The 22994-nt window shown below is 39.2% G+C and overlaps 2 protein-coding genes and 2 non-coding genes across 4 annotated transcripts; 3 read left to right on the top strand and 1 right to left on the bottom strand.

Moving 5' to 3' along the window:
• Positions 1-6456: 6456 nt before the first annotated feature.
• Positions 6457-6674, top strand: LOC111761263 (small nucleolar RNA U3). Its single transcript, XR_002794675.2, has one exon. It is a non-coding gene; the product is annotated as a small nucleolar RNA U3 (small nucleolar RNA).
• A 2535-nt stretch (positions 6675-9209) lies between these two features.
• On the bottom strand, positions 9210-14388 carry APOOL (apolipoprotein O like). The gene is made up of 2 exons (XM_004480932.4): positions 14142-14388; positions 9210-12064 (listed from the first exon to the last, which is right to left on the bottom strand). Exon 2 carries the CDS (start codon positions 12062-12064, stop codon positions 11273-11275), a length of 792 nt encoding a protein of 263 aa, XP_004480989.2. The 5' UTR covers positions 14142-14388; the 3' UTR covers positions 9210-11272.
• A 7-nt stretch (positions 14389-14395) lies between these two features.
• RPS7 (ribosomal protein S7) lies at positions 14396-22512 on the top strand. The gene is made up of 7 exons (XM_004480933.3): positions 14396-14483; positions 14819-14902; positions 15215-15286; positions 16300-16443; positions 16998-17062; positions 21584-21734; positions 22399-22512. Exons 2-7 carry the CDS (start codon positions 14828-14830, stop codon positions 22474-22476), a joined length of 585 nt encoding a protein of 194 aa, XP_004480990.1. The 5' UTR covers positions 14396-14483; positions 14819-14827; the 3' UTR covers positions 22477-22512.
• Positions 22118-22328, top strand: LOC111761259 (small nucleolar RNA SNORA73 family). Its single transcript, XR_002794671.2, has one exon. It is a non-coding gene; the product is annotated as a small nucleolar RNA SNORA73 family (small nucleolar RNA).
• Positions 22513-22994: the final 482 nt, after the last annotated feature.

Genomic DNA, 22994 nt, shown 5'->3' with positions numbered 1-22994 from the left:
AAGAGCTATATTGCTGTCTACTAGAGACTCGTCATATATACAAGGATACCAAGAGATTGAAAGTGAAAGGGGGAAGCAGTTGTAACTCAACTGATAGAGCATCTGCCTACCATATGGAGGGTCCAGGGTTGGATACCCAGGGTCTCCTGACCCATGTGGTGAGCTGGCCCATACGTGGTTCTGCCACATGCAAGGAGTGCCATGTCATGTGGGGTGTCCCCCACATAGGGGTACCCCACATGCAAGGAGTACACCCTTCAAGGAGAGCTGCCCCGTGTGAAAAAACTGCAGCCCACCCAGGAGTGGTGCCACACACACAGAGTTGACACAGCAAGATGACTGAACAAAAAAAGCAACACAGTTTCCCAGTGCCACGTGACAAGAATGTAAGTGGACACAGAAGAACACACAGTGAATAGACATGGAGAGCAGACAACAGGGGGGAAAGGGAGAGAAATAAATAAAAAATAAATCTTAAAAAAAAAAGAACAAGACAAGGGAGTCCTCTCTTATCACTCCTATGTACTGAATCCCAGAAAACAGAAAAAACTTTACTGAATGAACTTTTTAAAAAATAATAATAAACTTTATTTTTAGAGAAGTATTAGGATTACAGAAAAATGACACCAAAAGTGTAGGGAATTCCCATATAACTCCCCCACACCCACACACATAGTTTCCCCTATTACTGACATCTTATGTTAGTGTGATACGTCTGTTACCATTGGCAACCAGTGTGGAAGCCTTGCTACAAACCAAAGTCCTCAGTTTACATCGTGGTTTACACTTTGTGCTGTACAGTTTTATAGGCTTTGACAAATGTTTAATGTCATGGCAGCATCATACGGAACAATTTCACCGCCCTCACATGCCGTGTTCCACCTATTCATCCTTCCCCTCCCTTCTAAACCTGTCAGCCTCTGTTTTTACCTCAGTTACTAGTTCTTCCCAGAACACAAGATAATAATACAATAACAATATATCTACTTTGTCCCTGGTTACACTCCCAACCTTTTGCTTGTTCATTCCTCAGTCTTGAGGGATTTGGGATGATGTCCACTCTGACTGACTCAGGCTGAGGGGGGACTTAGATATTATGGGGCGGAAGGAAGGAGTTGTTTTGCTTGCAGTTGTAGATACTCCTTGTTTGGTCTGCTGTGTCCCAGGAGCCTTTCCCGGCCGTGTCGGGCTGTGCCATTGTTTGCCTTGGAGCAATCATGGGACTAAAGAGACACAACCCTCTCAACCGCCCTACTTACTTCCCAGGACTGATTATTGAGGACACAGAGGGTGTGGAATTATTTCCCACCCAGGAAAAGAGAGGGGGTTGCAAGCAAAGGTTGGAGAACTGTCTCTGAGAAAGTCTGATTAGCAAGGCTTTTAGCCTCCAGGCAGGATCCTCTGTCACATTGATCTGGTCCACACTGCAGGAAGCCCACTCTACCAGGCCTTGAACTGCTGACTGGCCACAGAAGTGCATATGAGGAATTGAAAAGTAAGTTGAAAGGCTTTTTCTGGCCTTTACAGCCTCCTGCACAAGACCTTTGAAAGCAGGTCTGCAATCCATTACTGGGTCCAGAGCTCAGATTTGAGCAACTAATAGAGATGCATGATCCTAAAGGCCTAGAACAGGTTGAACCAAGGATCAAAGAATGGCAATAACACAGTCTCCTGCCACTGGATTCCTATAAAGGAAAGAGAAATTGAGCATCAGAGCAAATTCACAATCATAATCAGATGCCTAGACATCAGCAAAAATTTACAAGCCTTACTAAGAAAATGGAAGAAATGGCCCAAGCAGAGGACTATATCAGCCCAGGATGAGGAAGCAGATGTGGCTCAAGCATTTGGGCACCTGCCTACCACATGGGAGATTCTGGGTTTGGTTCCTGATACCTCCTAGAGAAGACAAGCAAGACAGAAAGCTGGTGCAGTGAACTGATGCAACAAAATGATGTAACAAGGAGACACAAAGAGGAAACACAGTGATAGACACAACAAAGTAGGGAGCAGAGGTGGCTCAAGCAATTGAGCTCCTCTCTCCAACATGGGAGGTCCCAGGTTCAGTTCCCTCTGCCTCCTAAAGAAACAAGCAGACACAGAGAACACACAATGAATGTACACAGAGAGCAGACAGTGAGCACAAACAAGAAGGGGGAGGGGTATAAATAAAACAAATCTTAAAAAAAAAGCCCCAGACAAGACATAGGATTTGAGACAATTAATCAATGAGATTCATACAAATTTCCAAAATAAAATTAATGCTATGTTTAAAGAGATAAAGGGCATCAAGAAGACATTGAGTGAGCACAAAGAAGAACTTGAAAACCTGAATAGAAAAATAACAGAGCTCATGGGAACAAAAGACACAGTAGGTGAGATTAAAAACACATTGGGAAAGCCCAATGGATAGGGCATCTGCCTACCACATGGGAGGTCCGCAGTTCAAACCCTGGGCCTCCTTGACCCATGTGATGCTGGCCCATGTACAATGCTGATGCATGCAAGGAGTGCCGTGCCTATTTACAGAAATAGAAAAGGCAATTACCAAATTTATTTGGAAGGGAAAGTGCACCCAAATAGCCAAAAGCATTCTAAAAAAGAAGAGTGATGTGGGAAACTTTCACTGCCTGACGTTGTAATTTACTACAAGCTATAGTGATTGAAACAGCATGGTATTGGCATAAAGACAGTCACATTGATCTATGGAATAGAATTGAGAATCCAGAATAAACCCTAACCTGTATGTTCAGCTGGTTTTGGACAAAACTACCAGGTCCATGTTAATTGGATAAAGCAGTCTCTTCAACAAATGATGCTGGGAGAACGGGATAGTCATAGCCAAAAGAATGAAAAAGGACCCCTATCTCACTCCCTATACAAGAATCATCTCAAAACGGATCAAGGATCTAAATATAAAAATGACAACCATAAATCGACTAGAAGAAAATGTAGGGAAATATCTTCAAGATCTTGTGGTAGGTGATGATTTCCTGGATTTTATACACAAAGCATGTGCAACAAAAGAAAAAATAGATAAATGGGACCTCCTCAAAATTAAACACTTTTGCACCTTAAAGGACTTTGTCAGAAGGGTGAAAAGGCAACCAACTAAATGGAGAAAATATCTGGCAATCACATATCCCATAAGGGTTTAATATCTATGATATACAAAGAGATCATACAACTCAACAATAAAAGGACAAACTTCCCAATTTAAAAATGGACAACAGACTTGGAAAGACAATTGTCCAAAGAAGAACACAAATGGTGAAGAAATACATGAAAAAATGTTCAACATCACTAGCAATTAGGGAAATGCAGATCAAAATAACAATGGGATATCATTTCATACCTATTAGATTGGCTGCTATTCAAAAGTCAGAAAACTGTAAATGTTGGAGAGGATGTGGAGAGATTGGAACTCTTATTCACAGTTGGTGGAAATGTAGAATTGTACAGCCACTGTGGAGGACTGTTTGGCAGTTCCTTAGGAATTTGAATATACAGTTGCCACATGATCCTGCAATATCACTACCAGGTATATATTCGGAAGAACTGAGAACAATGACACGAACAAACATCTGCACACCAATGTTCATAATAGTATTATTTATGATTGCCAAAAGATGGAAACAACCCAGGTGCCCATCAACTGATGAATGGATAAACAAATTGTAGTGTATACACACAATGGAATATTACACAACTCTAAGAAGAAATGAAGTTGTGAAGTGTATTGACAACATGGATGAACCTGGAGGACATTATGTTTAGTGAAGCAAGCCAGATATAAAAGAACAAATACTGTATGATTGTGCTACTATGAACTAAATATATTATGTAATCTCATGGATTTACTAACTTGAATATGGATCACCAGAAAACAGAATGAGTTTAGAGAATGGAAGGCTGAGAGTTAACTTGTGGAGAATTGGTAAAAAAGATATGTGTTAAAAAAAAAAGGTATGTGTTAAACTTTGTAAATGAATAGAAAAGGTGAACTCTCAACATAATATCTGTAACTAGCAGTAATATTATGTGGGTATAAAAGTGGTTTGACAACTACAAGCAGGAGAATCGCACCCATTAGCCATGTGGGATCTAAGCCCTCTCTCAATTTAGAGGTGAGTGGACATCACCAGCCCAAGGTCCACAGGATGGAGGAATAAAATATGGATAAGAGCAGACTTACTGGTATTCTACTAAAGAACTATTGTGACTAGCAATGGAAGAAATTGTATCATTGATGTGGAGAAAGTGCCCATGGTAGTGCTGAGGGCAGGGAGAGGGAAGAAGAGATGTGATGTGTGGGCATTTTCAGGACTTGGAATTGTCCTAAATGATATTAAAAGGACAGATGCTGGACATTATATATCCTGCCATAACCTACTGAATGTACTGGGGAAAGTGTAAACTACAATGTAAACTATAATCCATGTGGTGCAGCAGGGCTTCAAAATGTATTCACCAAATGCAATGAATGTGCCACAATGATGAAATAGGTTGATGATGTGGGAGGAGTGTTGGGGTGTGGGGTATATGGGAAACTCTTATATTTTTTAATGTAACTTTTTTTTTTGTGATCTATGTATCTTTTTAAAAAAAGGCAATAAAAATACACATAAAAAAGTGGTTTGAAAGAAAAGTCTAAGGTAATTATATCACTAATAAGACAGCTAAAAAATGTAACATGGAAATATATAGCGTAGTAAAAATACATGCACAATATAAATATGGGCAAAATTGCACATATAAGACTGTTTATTTTGAAGCTGAACAAATGCGTGGTTTGTTTGTTTTTTTTGGTATGAGGGTCAGGGATTGAACCCGGGACCTCGTACGTGGGGAGCTGGTGCTCAACTACTGAGCCACATTGACTCCCCTGGTTTTTCCATTTGTTTGCTTTTTTTTTTTTTTAACTAATTGATTAAAAAAAATTTTTTTTTTAAATTTTAAAAAGTTTTTGCTTGTTTTTTTTCATTTTTGTTTTTAAGAGGCACTGGGGAGGAACCCTGGGACCTCCCACATGGGAAGCAGGTGCTCAATAGTTTGAGACACATCTGCTCCCCAAATGTATGTTAATACTACCAAATGTTAATATCAGACAAAAAACCCCACATTATAGTATAATTACATAGTTGTGATTATACCAAATACCAATGATTGTATACGTTGCATGAATTGCATGCTTTATTAATATGTATCAATAAAATTGATTGGCTTTTTAAAAAAACATTATGTTAAAAGAAAGTAGACACAAAGTACTACATATTGTATGATTCCATTTATATCAAATATAAATAAAAATCAATTTATAAAGATGAAATTAGATTAGTGATTATGTAGTGCTGGGGAAAGGAATTGAGAGGTGACTGCTAAGGGGTGTGGATTTTTTCTTTTTGTAGTAATGAAATTGTTCTAAAATTTTTTGTGGTGATGAATGCACAACACTGTGATTATAGCAAAAGCCACTGATTGTACACTTTGGATGGATTGCATGGTATGTGACTCTATTTCAATAAAACTGCTTTAAAAAAACCAAACCAAAAGGAGAAGAGAGTCATGAGTAAGGGAATTATAAATGAGTATAACTTATATAGAGAAGAGAGAGGATATGTGTTCTAACAGGCCTGCCCAGGGGGTGTTGATTCTGTTAGGCTGTGCTCCCTGCCTATGGGGGCTGGACGTCTGCAGAGTCCCCCAGAATACCCCTCTTTTTTTTTTCAGAGCACTCCTCTTTAGAGCTGTTTACTGTGGGGTTAGTAAAATCTGCCCCAGGCCTGCTGAAGAGTAACCTCTGGAGTAAGCTCCAGACTCACTTTGAGATCTCTTAGCCCACCCTTCTCAATTTAATGTTTCCCCTTTTGGTCAAGGTCTTTTTCCAAATGCATCACTGATTTGCTCTTGGTGTAACCCTTACCTGGGGGCTCGTACCTGCGAGTCACGTCCCACGGGGTGGGCGGGGTCGAGGGAAGGTAAGGTGTTTATTTGCTTAATTTAGTTTAGGGTGAGCCCGCTTTTGGGTAACAAGCAGGTTTTCAGAATGAACTTTTAGGGTGTTGCTTTGATGGAGTAGCAGGTGAAAGCCAGGTTGGAACAAGGCGGGTGCAGCAAGTGAACGTCCTCCTCTGCAGCCCCGGGCTTCCGGCACCCAGCACCCCTCCCGGCCACCCTGTCATCGCGCCTCCGCGGCTGTCAACGTGCGGGTTGGGATTGGCTGTCTCTCCGTGTTATGCTAATTTGACATGGCTGGTAAAGAGAAAATTTTAAAATGTGTGCATTTCCACATTAAAGATTATAAATGCGTTGTTCAGTGATATCAGTAGAAAAGACTGTCTTGTAGCGCCTGTTTCTCTCTTTTTTGCAGGAATAACAAAACCGCTGAGCCCCGAGCGCCGTCGGTGAAAGGCGCGCAGCTCGCGGGGACCCAGCCGAGGCGGGGGAAGGCGGGTTAAGACTATACTTTCAGGGATCATTTCTATAGTTGTTGACTAGAGAAGGTTCTCTGAACGTGTAGGGCACCGAAAGCCACGAGGAGGAGGCGCAGCGTTCTCTCCTGAGCGTGAAGCCGGCTCTAGGTGTTGCTTTTCTGCAACTGCCTTTTGCTCTTGATGATCGTTCTTCTTTTCCTTTTTGGGGGAGTAAGAGGGAGAGGACGCAGTCTGAGTGGTTTCGGTTTAAATCTGACGTACAAAAACCAGATTTTATGTTGTAGACTTTTTCTTCTATGTTGTTTAAGTTTTTGAGCTGTGGCCTTTCTTTTCTCCGAGGTTCTTTTTCGTTTTCCATAGTGCTATTTACTGCTTTTTTTCTTCAGTGATATGTTAACAGTTAGTTCTTAGAGACTTGTAGAGGATCAGGTTGTGAGGGTGACAGTTTTGCCAAACTCACTAGGTAGAACTTACTTAGGTAGAATCTAGTTAGGAAGTTTTAAAAAAAATGTTTTAAGTAGTTTTAAGTGTAACTTTTGGCTAATATTTTATCAGTAATTTTAGAATGCTTTTTTTAAAAGTTCATTGTACTGCGTATTTTTACTTATGTTTCTTTAGTGAACACTTAAATTGGTCTTTTAAATATTGGGTGCTTTTTTCATTTTCTTACCATTTCTTGTATACCAATAAACTTTTTTTTGTGCTTTTTCCAATTTTAATAGTTTATGTATGTATCCCAATTTTCTCACTTCAATGACTTTGTTACAATTTAGTGGTATTAATTGCCTGCATAAAATGATCACTGTCACCACCACACATTACCAAAATTTTTTCATCACTCCAATCAGAAACTATTCTTAAGCATTAACTCCTTTCCTGCCTTCTATAATCTACTTTTCTCTATGAATTTGCATATTGTGGGCGTTTCCTATAGACATACAATATTTGTCTGTCAGTTGCCTTTATTTTTTTACAATATTAGAAAATTCTAAATCTAGCTTTTAAAATATGAGATGAAGTTTTTAAAGACAAACATTACCAAAAAAAAAAAAAGTCCTGGCTTAAAAAGAGATAATTTTCACATTTTTCTTCATTAAAACTGCATTTTTCTCTTAGCCCGGGGTAAACAATTGAAAGTTCATAAGAAAAATATCTTGATGCATATGAAACTAAACGTTATTCACACTATTACTGATGGTGGCTGTTATGCAACAAGTAAGAGGATGCAAAAAGTGACGAGAGCATAAAGATGAGCATCTCAAAGCATCGCCAGTCAACAACTGTTAAGTCTATGAGTGAAGCATAGAATTCTGAAACTGGAAGCAGCATTTAAAATGAAGAAAGTGAAACCACTAGAAGGTTAACAAAGTAGGGCTATGGTCCCTAGATTGGAATGACAATTTAGGACTTCTATATGACCTTTCCGTTGGTTGAAACATTTTGCTACTGCTCAGATTATTAAATACTGGCAATAAGAATGATATATTTGCATAACAGCCTTCATTCTCCAAATAATTGAGAAATTATTTTATAATCTTGATTTAAATCTCAAAACAAACATAACCTAACTCAGATCCTGGAATTCTTTTTTTTTTTTTTTTTAAGATTTCTCCCCCCCACTCCCATTGTCTGCTGTGTCCATTCGCTGTGTGTTCTATGTCTGCTTGCCTTCTTGTCAGGCAGCACCAGGAATCTGTCACTTTTTGTTGCGTCATCTTGTTGCATCAACTCTCCGTGTGCATGGCGCCACGCCTGGGCAGGCTGTGCCTTTTTTGCATTTGGGTGGCTCTTCCTGCGGGGCGCACTCCTTGCACGTGGGACACCCCTAAGTGGGGGAACCCCTGCGTGGCATGGCCCAACTTGCGCACGGCAGCACTGTGCATGAGCCAGCTCACCATATGGGCCAGGAGGCCCTTGGTATCGAACCCTGGACCTTCCATATGGTATGTGGATGCTCTATCAGTTGAGTCACATCCCCTTCCCAGATGCTGGCATTCTTGTGCATTATACCATGAGGACCTTATTCAGTTGTCATTCTGTATTATTTTTCAAAGCCATGTAGCTCAGTTGGTTGAGTACATGTGTCCCATGTACGAGGTCCTGGGTTTAATTCCCAGTGCCTTCAAAAAAAAAGAAAAAAAAGTATGTCACTGGAAATGAGGAAAATAAAGTCATCTTGAGAGTACATGTATTTGTGTTGGCAACTGTTAGTCTCAGAAAAGGGAATAACAGACCAGAGTCCAGAGATTCTGAATTAAAAACTTCTGTTTAAGAGACATATGAACTATAATAAGCTTAAAGAAATAGCATAAACTAGGTATTTTAAAACACATTTTCCAGAGGTAAATGGAGACGGGAGGAAGTTGTCTTCCAACATGCAACCTGCATAGGTTAGAATCAGGTGGTTTCTTGGCCTCCAATGTTACTTGAAGACCTAAAACCAAAGGAGGTGAGAAAAGTTAGAAAAGGCAGACATGGGACAGGGGGTAAGAATTTGGGATGAGATAAGTTGGTTTTATTTAAAGCTCATCTTTCTCTGAGGGTTTGAAAACAGTAGTCCTCTGTAGAGGTTAAAGAAGGACTTGGTAAAATATTTTCAAATTACACTCGATCCTACCCTCCCACAGAGGAATGCGTATCAGAAACTGGGGGAGGAAGCACAAGAAGGAAGGAGAAAGAGAATCCGAGTGCTACTGTTGGGGAGGGAGCTTAAAAATGGCTTTTCATTATTCTGGCTGCAGTATTATCATGACTTTTTAATGTTAAGAGGCAAACTTTTTTAAAACAAATCAATTTTATTGATACATATTAATAAAGCATACAATCCATCCAAAGTGTACAATCAATGGTATTTGATATAATCATTATTATGCATTCATCAATTCCATCATTATTACAGCATTTTCATTATTCCAATAATAATAAACAAAAAAGCAAACAAAAACTCATCACCTCTCAATTTCTCTATGCTTCCCCTACCGTACATAGCTGCTATTGTTTCTGTCTCTCTAGTTTATTTGTACTTATATTTTGTATAGATGGAGTCTAGCAATTATGTAGTACCTTGTGTCTAGTTTCTTTCCCTTAGTATATTTCCTCCCTCCCACCTGCAACAGGAGGAATATTAATATATTACTGTATCTAGTGTCTATAGTTTACTTTGGTTGTCTTTTGCCTGATATTAACATCTTGTAACATTAACATACATTTGTTCAGTTTCAATGAAAAAGTCTTATATATACAATATTACCCATATTCATATTTCACATGGGGTTTCACTATTCTATACAGTCCCACATTACGTTTTTTTAGCTTGTAGAGGAAAAGTTTTGAAAACCAAAAAAAAATGTGACTTCGCTTATTTTTAAAAGTTCCTACTTATAAGTACATTTAATCTATGACTTCTTGTCTACCACTAAAAGAAACTAAAAGAAAAATTTCAGGTGTATAAGAAAAAGACAAAGCTTCCTTAAATTCCTCCCCACTTCTCTTCCTTTCTAACTAGCATTGGTGAGATTTTCTGTTGTCTTGATTCTGAATTGATTCTTTAACTTTGATCATATTAATAGGAAACAACAACAAAATTTACTTTCCTCTCTCTGCCCTTTTTCTTACATCGATGAACACAATCTTACCTCAGTAGAGCTAACTGGGAGTCTTAGAGATCAAGCAGCATAATGCTTTCAGCATTTTTCAGTTCCTGGCCCACAGTAGAAAATAAGTCTTCTGTTAATTTTGGCACGTGAGGAAACTGAAGCTCCTACAGGTTAAATTATCTTCAGCCACATAATATGGCAGAAGTTGCCATCTATGTCTGGAATGCCACTGCCCTGCAACCTGCACTTGATCAACTCCTCTTCCATGTCTTAGTTTAATGCCATCTCTTACAAAGATTTCCCTGAACCCTTAAATCACGGTTCCCTTTTCCTTTCCCTCATTTTACTGTCTTACTGCAAAAATAAATGATTAGGAGACCAGTTGTAGCTCATTGGTTGAGCTCCTGCTTCCCACATATGAGGTCTCGGGTTTAATCCCTGGTGCCTCCTAAAAAAAAATAATTAGAATTATATATTTCTTTATATCTATTTCTGTAATGTCTTCTTTACTAAACTGTAATCTCCATTAGGGCAAGGACAAAGTCAATTCTACTTAATAATTAGCACCCAGTACAGTATTAGCACAAAGTAAACATGTGATAAATATTTGGTGTTGAATTATTTTTTAAGCTCCTCTATAGGACAAGAACTTTACACATGAATCTAACGTGACAGTATGACACAATGGTAGGCACTTTTTCAATAAATAAATGTTTGAGTATTTTTGACCTACTCCATCCCAAAATCTTTATTAGACTCATTCCTTTTTTTTTAAAAAACATTCATCTTTTTTTTTTTTTTTTTTGGCTATTATGCATACTTTATTCCAGTCCTGGGAAATGCCAAAAACAAAGGGTAGGAGAACATCCTTTCACATACCATTCTAAATTTAGCAGGCAATAATTCTGAAAAGCTAAAGCAGATTTATTTGAATATGTGTATAAATACGTATATATGCGCACACACCTATTTTTAGATTTTAGTCTCATCAGTGTTCATCACACCTTTTATTCCATTATAGTCTTTTCATAAATGCCCAAAAGTAAAAAATGCATCCTAATACTTCTACCTCTGCTATGTCATCCATCATTTAATATTGTTTGAGTTGTATTCAGTTTGTGCATTAATCACTTTTGTAAGGGAAAACTTTGTTATACTCTGTACATTACAGTTACCTGTCACATGGCTTTCTCAACATTATTTGCAACTTCAAACATCTTGTGGTTCTGTATGCAGACTACTTCAGCTTCTAGTGCTGTACATATCTACATCTTCTGGATGGGCCTGCCCGTGATCCATGAGCTTGGAGTCAGGCATAAACTGTGTAGCACCTGAGGTGGATTTTGATTTGGTCTTTATTTCAGAGCTGAGGTCTGGTGGCAAAAGAACTAAATGTTTCAGGTCTTGATTTGTCTTTGCAGGTATTTCTAATTCAGCAGAGTTTCCTAGCTTAGTTTTTTCTTTAGATTCAGGGAGAGATTCTTTTTTGTTGCTTTTTGTCCACAGTGATTTAACAGCTTCATAAATTTGCTGGCTTGCAACATATGCTTTTTTCCCAGTTACCTTTGCAATTATTACTGACTGAACTGGGTAGCAAACAGTGGCTCCTAAAGTGGCCAGTCCCAGAGGATAAGCAATTTTCTTAAATCTAGAACCTTTTCTTGCTGAAACCAAGCCTGCCAATCCTGAAACTGTAATCACTCCAATTTTTGGAAGAAAATCTTGAGGTGGATTCTTTAGATAGACATATGCATCTTTTCCAAATTGTACTGTATCCATTATTCCATTTTTCACAAACCCATAAACACCCCTGCACCAGTCAGTATAACGACCAGTTGTAGTGCGGATAAAAGCAAAGCCCATTTGCAAACGACCAGGCTGCTCTTCAACATATTTAGACTGGAGAGGTGGTGCTGTATATATGGGGAGTTGCTCTGGTTTTACAAGCTGCTTTTTGGGTTCCTCTTCTTTCACTGCACCAACACTTATAGATGCACATGTCAGACCAGCAGCCATGGTTGTCAACTTTTGCATCTATTGGGGAAAAACAATTTGAATGAGAGATTTCTCATCATGGAAGCCAGAAGGAAGTACATATTTTCATGTGCCTACTGCTCTCCATGTCTATGACCTTATCCACCCAATAAATATTCATCTTATTTCCTTTCATTGTATAATTTTATGGACAGAAATGACTATGTTCCTGAGTAAAACTGATGATTCCACAAATTAATTGTTGACTTAAATGGAAATGATTCTAATATCTGACCATCAAATTGAAGTTTTATATTAGTTGTTAATGGATGCCATATATCACATTTAGTTCCCTTCTGAGCCTAATATGAGTGTAGATTTAGTTTTTCATATGAACAAGTCTTTAAATTTTTCAAGTGTTTTTCAGAAACTATTAACACAATGGATACAGATTTTTCTCACTTATTACTTATTATGGTGTATCACACTGACGACATTTAATGTCTAGTGTTCCTGGAATAAACGTTTCCAATTCCTGTTCAACATTTTCATTATTCAATCTGCATCTAAATTCGGAAATCATATCCTTTAAATGTTTTATTATGGTATAATAGCTACACATGGACTCACTCTTTTTGGCTTTAAGTTGTTCAGCTCAAATCCTGAATCTTTCCAAAGCATATATATATATTTTTTGCTCTATGATGGTACTCCTCATTTGAATCAAGTACTACTCAATTGGCCTTCTCGAATTCTTTACCATTTCGTGTATAATTAGTTTCCGAACTTGCATACTCTAAGTCCCTAGAAGTTCAGGGCTGTGCCATAAACACCCATGCACCCTCAAAGCCCAGCAGTGCTCCATCACAGAAGGACTGGATAAACATGAATTGGACTGACCTAAATTAAGTCCCTGAGGACAGAGGTTTTTGTAGACTTAGAACTGTCTACAGCACAAGCAACACTTAGACATTAAGAAATAAGTACTTTCCTGAAAGTTAACTGACATTTATTTGTAAAGCACTTATTTTCCAAAGAGATTTTTGACAAACCTCTTCTTTGGTATTCAACAAAGAGAAACTAGAATCCAAGTCTCATTGTCTACTTTATTGCTTCAGCGGGAAAGTCAGCGTTTCCTCACGCTTAAATTAGCTTTAAAAAAGATTTTTTTTTTATTATAAAAGTTTTGAGTTTACAGAACAGTCACGCATAACGTGCAGAATTCCTATAGCTCACCCCGCCACCAACACCTTTCATTGCTGGGGGGCATTTGTTACACGTTAAGAAAGGACATCGCCTGAGCCTCAACAGACTCCAGCACCTACAATCTGATCTATTGGACTTACCACACTCAGCTAAGATGGAGTTGAAGAAGGACAACCACCACACCATGGAGCCTAGAGTGATTACAACTGAAAATGGGAGGATTGCATCCAGCATCCATGTGGAATCTGAGCCTCCTCTTGACATAGAGGTGCAATGGACACAACCAATCCAGTGTCCACATAGAAGAGGTGGCATTGGATTGGGAAAAGTGGACATGGTGGACGATGGGTATGGGGAAAGGCAGGAAGAGATGAGAGGTGGAGGCGTCTTTGGGACATGGAGCTGCCCTGGATGGTGCTTCAGAGGTAATCACCGGACATTGTAAATCCTCACAGGGCCCACTGGATGGAATGGAGGAGAGTATGGGCCATGATGTGAACCATTGTCTATGAGGTGCAGAGGTGCCCAAAGATGTACTTACCAAATCCAATGGATGTGTCATGATGATGGGAACGAGTGTTGTTGGGGGGGGGGGAGGGGGTGGGTGGGTGGGGGGGTTGAATGGGACCTCACATATATATTTTTAATGTAATATTATTACAAAGTCAATAAAAAAAAAAAAGGACATCGTCAAAATATAACTACTAACTATGGTTCATAGCTTATATTTGGTGTATTTTTCCATTACCCCCCCATTATTAACACCCTGCATTAGTGCTGTACATTTGTTCATAAGAGCACGCTACCATATTTGTCCTGTAAACCACAGTCCATCAATCAACACATTGTTCACTGTTATGCATTTTAAATTGGCATTTTTGTCAACTTCCTATCTATTGCCCTTTTAAATTGTTCTCCCCCACTCCCCTACCTTCAGCTCAGTTATCTCAGCAAGGACCAGGTACAGAAGTCACCGGCACCCTGGCTCCAGGGCCTCGAATAGAAATTGAGGATAAAAACCTTCGGGACCGGTAAAATATCCGCTATAAATTCCACCAAAAGGACGACTTCTCCGGCGAAAAAGTGTTACCTACTAACTCGCCCCCACGAAGCCAGTTCCTGGGACGCTCTAGGGTTCCTACAGTTTCTCAGTGGTTCTTCCGGTTTCCACCCCATCTTTGAACGCGACTGTTCCCTCCTCTTCCCTTCCGCCGCTGAGATTTGACGAGCTCTCGCGAGACCCCGGCCTCTTCCTAGGCCGGCGCTGCACCAGGTAGGTGTATGGACTCTTCACTGGCCTAGACTTTTCTGCCGACTTTGAGGAAAATACCTTTTGGATTCAGCTATAAGGCAGCAGGTTCAACTCAGCGTGTGCGGATACAGCCGATTACCCCTTCTCTGTCCTCCGATGGCCTTGATGGGTGTGGGGCCCTGCAGGGCTCAGCTGCGGGGTCAGAGCCGGCGCGTGTCCCGGGGCGCGCGGGGCGCGCGTGCGCCGCGCGGGGCGGAAGGAGCCCCTTCCCAGGAGGCTAGGGAGTCGGCGGCGGGTCCCCGGAGAGGGGGGGCTCCGTGGAGGGGTACCAAACTTGGTTCGTTTTGTGCTTTCAGAAAAAGGCCATGTTCAGTTCGAGCGCAAAGATCGTGAAGCCCAATGGCGAAAAGCCAGATGAATTCGAGTCTGGCATTTCTCAGGTAGGTGACATTTAAGGGAGGGGGGCTGTGTCCCCGACGCTTGTCGCGTCTCCCCCAGAGCTGCGCGTGGGCTTGGGGACAGATAGCCGCTGAGAAAGTGACCACGTGTGTCAGCTGAGTTGACCTCACCGGCCACCGACACCAGCGAGCTGATAACTTTTCGCGTTTTGGCTGTACTTACTACCTTCCCGTAAGTGGTGACATGTTCTGATGGCGAGGGCACCGGTCCTCGCTCGCTCGCTCGCGTCCTAGCAAGGCTTGTTGTAAGTGCGGACACTGAGGGTTGTTTACTGTTGTTTTCTATTTCTTTAGGCTCTTCTTGAGCTGGAGATGAACTCAGACCTAAAGGCTCAGTTACGGGAGCTGAATATAACAGCAGCCAAGGTAAACTGAATTTTTCCCTCGTTAAGCAGGGAGACTTAGAGTATGTACTCGTAGACAGCAGAGCCTGAGAAGAGTTGTATTGTTAAATGATTTGCAACGTAATTATAATGGTGACTTGCAGCCTGATTCCTTGACACGGACCTCTGAGAAGATTTGTCTGTATTACATTTTGTGGTATGTGTCCAGGTGCTGGAAGTGGAGTTGGAAATATACTGCCAGTTAGCTGATAGGTAGAAGCCAAATATGAGCTGAATCCATTTAGTTATAAAATAGCAAGGTGTCATGGGGAGTTCCTGTGATAGAGACTTAACGAAACCTGGAATTGAAACAGTCAGTGTAAAAGTGGAAGTAACTGTCGTGGAGGTGTGCTATGGCCTGGAGATGTAGGTGTCTGTATGAATAGAGATTGATGGAGCGAATCTCTTACTGAGGCCCAGACCAGTCCTTATCCTTTCTTCCTGAGGTAAAAAAAAAAATGTAGAGGTTGAGCAGAGAGAAATACTTTGAGGATAACTTGTAATATATTTACTTTAAAAATTAAGGCATCTTTTAACAGTTAAGAGGTTAGACTTTTCTCTTTCACCTCTAATTTGACTGCATCATTTTTAAAATTTCTAAAGCTATTTTCCTGACTGGTTATGTCTGCTTAGTGTATAAATTATTGGCAATGGATATTTTTGAATTAATGGCTTTTCTTTGGGGTATATCTGTACGCTTTAAAATTTGGTAAAGAGGATTATGCAGAGGACAGTGAGCTATCACTTTTGGTTGCAAAACATTTGAAATTAATATCTGCAGTAGAATTAAACATGAATGTATAGTTATCAGCAAGTTTATAAATGAAAGTTTTGTGGGTCAGACTGGTCAGACATGAGAAAAACTGACAGTGGCGCTGTGTATGTAGCAGTTGTCATTGTATGTGGTAACTAGTATTCACATTGAGTGACATCAGGTAATGTATTTGAATGATAAGAATGACGTGGTTTTTTTTTTTTTTTTTTTTTTTTTTTTAGGAAATTGAAGTTGGTGGTGGTCGGAAGGCTATTATAATCTTTGTTCCGGTACCTCAACTGAAGTCTTTCCAGAAAATCCAAGTCCGGCTAGTACGCGAATTGGAGAAAAAGTTCAGTGGAAAGCATGTTGTCTTTATTGCTCAGGTATACGTTGTACTGTTAAGTGTTTTATTTTGTGAGTTTTGTTAAAATTTGTTGTTAAGATTTGATGTTTGTAGTCAGAATAATGAAGCAGCCCTTTCATGAATACACAGAAGCTATTCTAGCTTGTAGGGTGCTGGGACTATGCTGACGTCCAGACCTGCCTTGGTGCAAACTGAAATTTATGGGGAATTAAGTGTCAGGATTGATCAGAAATAAGACATACTATTTTCAGTCAATAGGCATTTTAATGCATATAATTGGTAATGGGTGTATTTGAATGTGAAAAGATGTATAATATTTGGGAGAGCACTCAAATCATGAAACAACCAATTTTGCAGTAGCATTTTAACATAAACAGTATGGATTCTGAGTGAGTGAAAAATCAGTAATTTCACAGAAGAGTTTGTCAGTAAATTGTTTGGTCTAGTTTTGCTGTTTTGAACTTATTGTTACTAAGTCTTTTTTGCTGCTAAAGCAGTTTGACAGTTCTTAGCTTTCTGCCAACTTAGTCTGTTTTGTGTTTTATAGCATGAATGATAATTTTTACCTTTCAGAGGAGAATTCTGCCTAAACCAACTCGAAAAAGTCGTACAAAAAATAAGCAAAAGCGTCCCAGGAGGTGAGTATTTTGTCAGCATCAAAAATGTGTGTATGACTCTTATCAGCAACTCTTTGTAAAGTTGTAATTTATAAGTAAGTGTTTGCAGTAAATTTTTAAAATTCAGTGTTGGTAAAACTTAGGAAAGGTATTCACATGGAACTTCGTAAAAATTAAAACATTTTATTGAGTATTGAGTCCCTCTATAATTACATGTAAAATATTTTAAAATTCACTATAAAGGTAGTATAATAGGCTAATGCTATCACAAAAATGAACTTTCTTCAAATTTGGTGAGTAAAGGATAGGAAATTTGAGAAAGAAATCATTGGTACTTTGGTAAAGCATAATAGATATAGTTGAGGTGGGAATGGAGTATCTTTTCCTTTGCTTTTTATTTTATTAGAGAAGTTCTGGGGTTCCTGAACAATGATGCTTAAAAGATAGGATTCCCCTATACCACCCTATTAATACCTTGCATTGGTGTAGTATGTTGGTTAAAATTAATGAAAGCATGTTTTTATAATTGTTCTATTAACTATAGTCCATCGTTTAACTCAGGTTCATTGTGTTGTGTAGTTTCATGAAATTTTTTATTCTACTAACATATTTTAGGTTGTATATTTGTTACTTTTTATTTTTGCTTTTGAATTAGGGCTAAATTACTGGGGTGGCTTTTTCTGGTGATGACAATACAGTTGAAAATGATGAGATTAACTTGGCCAATTTACAGGTTATTGGCATAAAACTCAAATATTAATAGTTGATTTCTTGAACTAGGCCTAGTATTTTGTTAATGTCTCTGATGAGGACATTGTTTCACAAATTTGGGTTATTGAACCCTTGCAGACCCTTGCCTAGAGATTAGATTGGGAAAAAATGTATCTGAAAAATATATTCCTAGTATATGCTCTGTATTACCCCTAATTAATGGCTGAGGAAAGTAACCTGAAGGTGTGGAGAATTTGTTCATTACAGCTAGGAATAGTAGTGCTAGGATGTTTTTCCTTTATTAAAACTCTGGTTCTCATGACTAGAAAATGATAGGACTCCAGTATTGTGGGTAGGCATTGTTACATGCTATCTTGGTATGTAGGAAGGAAGCAGGGGAGAAGTGGATGAGGCTGGAAAGGTAGGTATGTACCAGGTTTTCTAGAACTTGATTTATAGCTCAGTACTTGGAACTTGTTTATGAGTAGTTGGAATGAATGTTGTATTCCAAGTAGTTTTTAAGCAATCAAATATAAGGGACAGTCAAGAATGTTAGGTTTGTTAACTATGAAACTTAAAAGATGGTTTTGTAATTGATTCTGAGAATCCAAGTTATGGACTTCATTATAAAAAATAGCTCATTCATTTTGCTTTTTACTCTGACTAAGGGACTGACTCCCATACTTCAACCTTAATTCTCCCTCAGCCCCAAGCCTATATTTTCCACGTTTTTCTCATAATTATTTCACTATGTTCCTAGTAACTTACTCTATAATTTAAGTTTTTTCATCTCCTTCCTGTCTCTTTCACGCTAAGTTCTAGTTGGTAGGTCTTGCCTTCAGATTTATTTTTCCCTGCAATCTTTCAGGAGAGTATCTTTCTCCTACACAGTTTGAATGCTCTCATTTGTTTTCTTTGGTTTCTGCTATCACAGGGTTTCATTTTTTTTCCCCATTGAAGCACTTCATCCTTTATGGTTTATAATTATAAAGTTGTCTTTGCTCCTCCTCCCCCCTTTTGAGACATTTTGAAATACTAGAATCTGAGAAATGACTTTTTAAGAGTTAATTAAAAAAAAATTTTTTTTATCCTTTCCATGTCTTTTGTTGCGCCGTCATCTTGTGTCAGCTCACGCCTTACCGTTGCACCAGCTCCCTGTCTTCTTTAGTAGGAGGCACATGAAATCGAACCAGGGACCTCCCATGTGGTAGGCAGGGCCTCAATCACTTGAGCCACATCTGCTTTCCTATTTTATTTCTCCCCTCATTTTTTGCACTCACTTTCTGCTCTCTGTTCGTTGTGTGCTGTCTGTGTCTGGTCTTCTCTCTTGTAGGAGTCACCAGGAACCAAACTCTAGACCTCCGTGTGGGAGGGGGCACCTAATCCACTTGAACCACCTCTGCTCCCTTCTTGTTGTGTTTCCTCATTGTCTTCTCCTTGCATCATCTTGTTGAATCAGCTTGCCATGCCTGCCTATCATGTCAGCTTACTGTCTTGCTAGTCTTTTAGGAGGGACCGGGAACCAAACCTGGGACCTCCCTTGTGGTAGGCGGGTGCCCACCTGCTTGAGCCACATCTGCTTCTGGAGAGATGACTCTTAAGAATAGCTTTGATTGTTTTATGGAAACTCTAGCAAATTTCCATGTTTGTGTGTTTCCTTGGGACTGTAAGAATATGTTGAATGAGTAGTACTTAACAAGTGAACTGTTTGTCTAATTTGTGTTCTGAAAGGTGTTAAAAGATTTTGGGGAGTGATTTCCTTCATTGCTGCCAAAATTGGTTTATGTGCTTCTGTGGCCATGGAAAAATAAAATCTTGTGGCAGTCATTTGATCGCTGTTAGAGTAGCTTCTTTTGGCCATTTCTCATGATAATTGTAGTAATGGCTACTGCCACATAGGACATCTGAATGACTAGGATTAGTATCTCATGGTCTACTGTGGAGTTAGTAAGACCTAGATAGTCATAACAGAAGGTAGCTTCTAAGAGGGGTACAGTGTTGTAGCAGTTTGATATAGATATGAATTCCAAAAATAGATATTGGATTATGTTTGTAATCTCATCTATTACTGGGCATGATTGCGTTATGATTAGGGCTTTGATTGGGCCACGTTGTTAGGGCGTTGAGTCCCCACCCACCAAAGGGTGGGGACTCACAGATAAAAGGCATGGCAAAGAACAGAGTTGAGGGTTTCTGATGTTGGGGTTTTGTTGTTGGAGTTTGATGCTGAAGCCTTAAGCTCACAGAGGAAAGAGAAGCCAGCCCCAGGAAGAAAAGAACCTTGAACCCAGAGAATCAAGACCCTGGAAGGGAGGAATCCAGGAAGCTGGAACCCTCACAGCCATCAGCAGCCATCTTGCTCCAACAAGTGAAAATAGACTTTCGTGAGGGAAGTAACTTATGCTTTATGGCCTGGTATCTGTAGGCTCCTACCCTAAATAAATACCCTTTATAAAAACCAACCAATTTCTGGTATTTTGCATTGGCACCCGTTTGACTGACTAATACAAGTGTCTTGAGTTGTTGAAAGTAAGAATTGTCTCTTGACTTATAAGAAATGTAAAAGTTTGGAATTAGTTGGACCTTCTCAGGTTGTGAACTTGTGATATTAAGGAGAGGAACAAACTCCATTGACAGCTTGCACTATTGGGAGTGGGTTCAAAATAAATGAATGAGTAACACAACAATAAAAATATATTATTAGAGTTAAAGGTCCTGGTACAAATTATGGCTCTTTCATAAACTAGGTGTGTGATTTTGGGTAAGATATTTTAATTTCTTTTTCGTATTAAGCTTTTTGATTGGTGTAAACCTAAACTCCTGTCTGTAGGCTAGGGTTATTGGAAGGATAAACACACTATGTAGTAAAAATCCCTACCTCACAGATGCTCATAGAGTGGCAATTACCATTAAAATGTTGAGTGTATTAGTTGTTAGGGGTACAGAGGCAAAAAGTTACAGAGTTGCCCTCAAAAAGCTTATAATTTACTTGGAGCATGGAAGTGTATTGTTGATTGCAGGATAGCGTGTATAAAGAGCTGTGAAATGAAATATAATCAGGGACCAACATGGTCCATTATCTTAGAGCTGAAGATAGAATGATATCTTTAGGGGTAGAATATTGTTTCTGTTAGGTCTTAGAGAATAAGGGTGAATTTGCTGTCATGGTGGAGAGTGGTGGTATCTTGGATTTCAAGGAGAACTCCTGAAGGATCTTTGGTAGGGAAATTATATGGTCACATCAGTGTTGTAGAAAGATTACTCTGACAGCATTGGAGTGGATGGCTTTGGAGATGAGTTAAGAATATAGTCATTAATTTCCCACTTCCCAGAGATATCACCACTTGTAATGACTTGAATGGATGTGTAGTTTACAGGATATCATTTAAAATAGATGAAGTTTTTGAAAACGGAATAATTTGCCTATTACCATATTTTAATTAGGTAAAGGTGTTGGTGTGTGATATGTTAAAAGCAACTAGCCTGTTTGAAACTAGTGTTAATTTGATTTCAGGAACCTGAATTTGCCTTTTGTTTGTTTGTTTGAGGTACTGGTACTGGGAATTGAACCTGGGACCTTGTGAGTGGTCAGCGCTCAACCACTGAGCCACATCACCTCCCTTAGTTGGTTTTTTCTTTCGTTTGCTTGTTTGTTTTTTTCTAGGAGGCACTGGGAACCGGACCCAGGACCTCACGTGTTGGAGGCGGGTGCTCAATTGCTTGAGCCACATCTACTCCATGCCATTTAGGTTTTGAATTAAGTGCCCTCCTGTGATTCACCAGAGGGTAGGCATTGTTAGATGGTTAAATTTTGTAATTATTTTCTTTAAGCCGTACTCTGACAGCTGTGCACGATGCAATCCTTGAAGACTTGGTCTTCCCAAGTGAAATTGTGGGCAAGAGAATCCGTGTAAAACTGGATGGCAGCCGGCTTATAAAGGTTCATTTGGACAAAGCACAACAGAACAATGTAGAACACAAGGTAATAGGTTAACTTTTTATTAAAGAAACTTTCAAACAGGTAAAAGTAGAGTGTATCTCTGTACCACCCAGAGCCAATATTCGTAAACTCATGGTGAGCCTTTTTTCCTCTATAACTACACCCACTTCCCTTTTGATTATATGTCTCACATTTTAAATTGGGGGATATTTTTAAAAGCTGGACACTTGAAATTCTCTTTAGCTTTTAGCTTTTAAAATTATTAGGAAAAATGGAAATAAAACAATTCCATGGTCTGGCTTTTAATAAGGCTGTATATCCTTGATAAAGTAGGGACTGGGTGGGTTGGGGAGTATATGTGTCTGGGGAGAAATGTAACTTTTCTTAAAGACTTGGTTAAAAAAAGAAAGAAAGAAAGGAAAAAACCAATGTGGACAACCACTGGGCTCACTCAGTGGCTTTGACCATGTGGCGTGAAGGAGCATAGCACTTTGGTGCACTGATGTATAATCCTATTCCACAACATTGGAGATTGAGCTTGTTCCCAGTCTTTGGACTGATGAGAGCATGGTCCTGTATATTCCTTATCTTCTCAGTATATCATTGCTGAGGAGAAAAACCATACAGGACACAATTTCACCAAAAAATAGTTGTCAGATTAGTATGTGAATTTAAAAGTTGTGATGAATTATTTCTTTTGTTGCAGGTTGAAACATTTTCTGGTGTGTATAAGAAGCTCACTGGCAAGGATGTTAACTTTGAATTTCCAGAGTTTCAATTGTAAGCTGAAATGACTAAATAAAGTATCACTCTCAGTGTTTTTTGTCTTCGGAATGTTTTTCAAAATTCCAGAGACATGAATGTACTTAGCTGTCTACATTTATTAATAGCTTTCTACAAAGGCTGAAAGACATAGGATTGTCACACAAACAGAAGACATGGAAGAAAGAAACAGAAGATTTTCAGCAGAGAGGGTGCCAGAAGTTTGTGCCTGAAGTTCAGTGCATGTGAGGCTATATTTGTATCCAGTGATGTTGTAATAGGTTTAATCATGTGCAGTTGCCAAAAATGGTTGAATTTTGGCACTTAAACTTTAGTACCCTGTGGTGTAGGTAAGCAAAAGTTGGTTAGAAAGGAATGGCTTAACTCTTGGGCTGATAAAAGAATGGAGCGCAAAAAGTAAAGAGTTCAAGGATGATGCAAACCAAGGGTGGTGCTTACATTCTATTTGTATTGCCCTAAGAGAGAGGACAGGTTTCAGAAGTATCCAGAAACAGGCCGAGAAAACTGGATGATAGGAAG

This window comes from Dasypus novemcinctus, chromosome 25 (genome assembly GCF_030445035.2).
Source record: "Dasypus novemcinctus isolate mDasNov1 chromosome 25, mDasNov1.1.hap2, whole genome shotgun sequence".
In the NCBI taxonomy this organism is placed as follows: Eukaryota; Metazoa; Chordata; class Mammalia; order Cingulata; family Dasypodidae; genus Dasypus; species Dasypus novemcinctus.
Note: the sequence above shows the minus strand (reverse complement) of the source record. Positions and strands in the feature narration are given on the sequence as shown.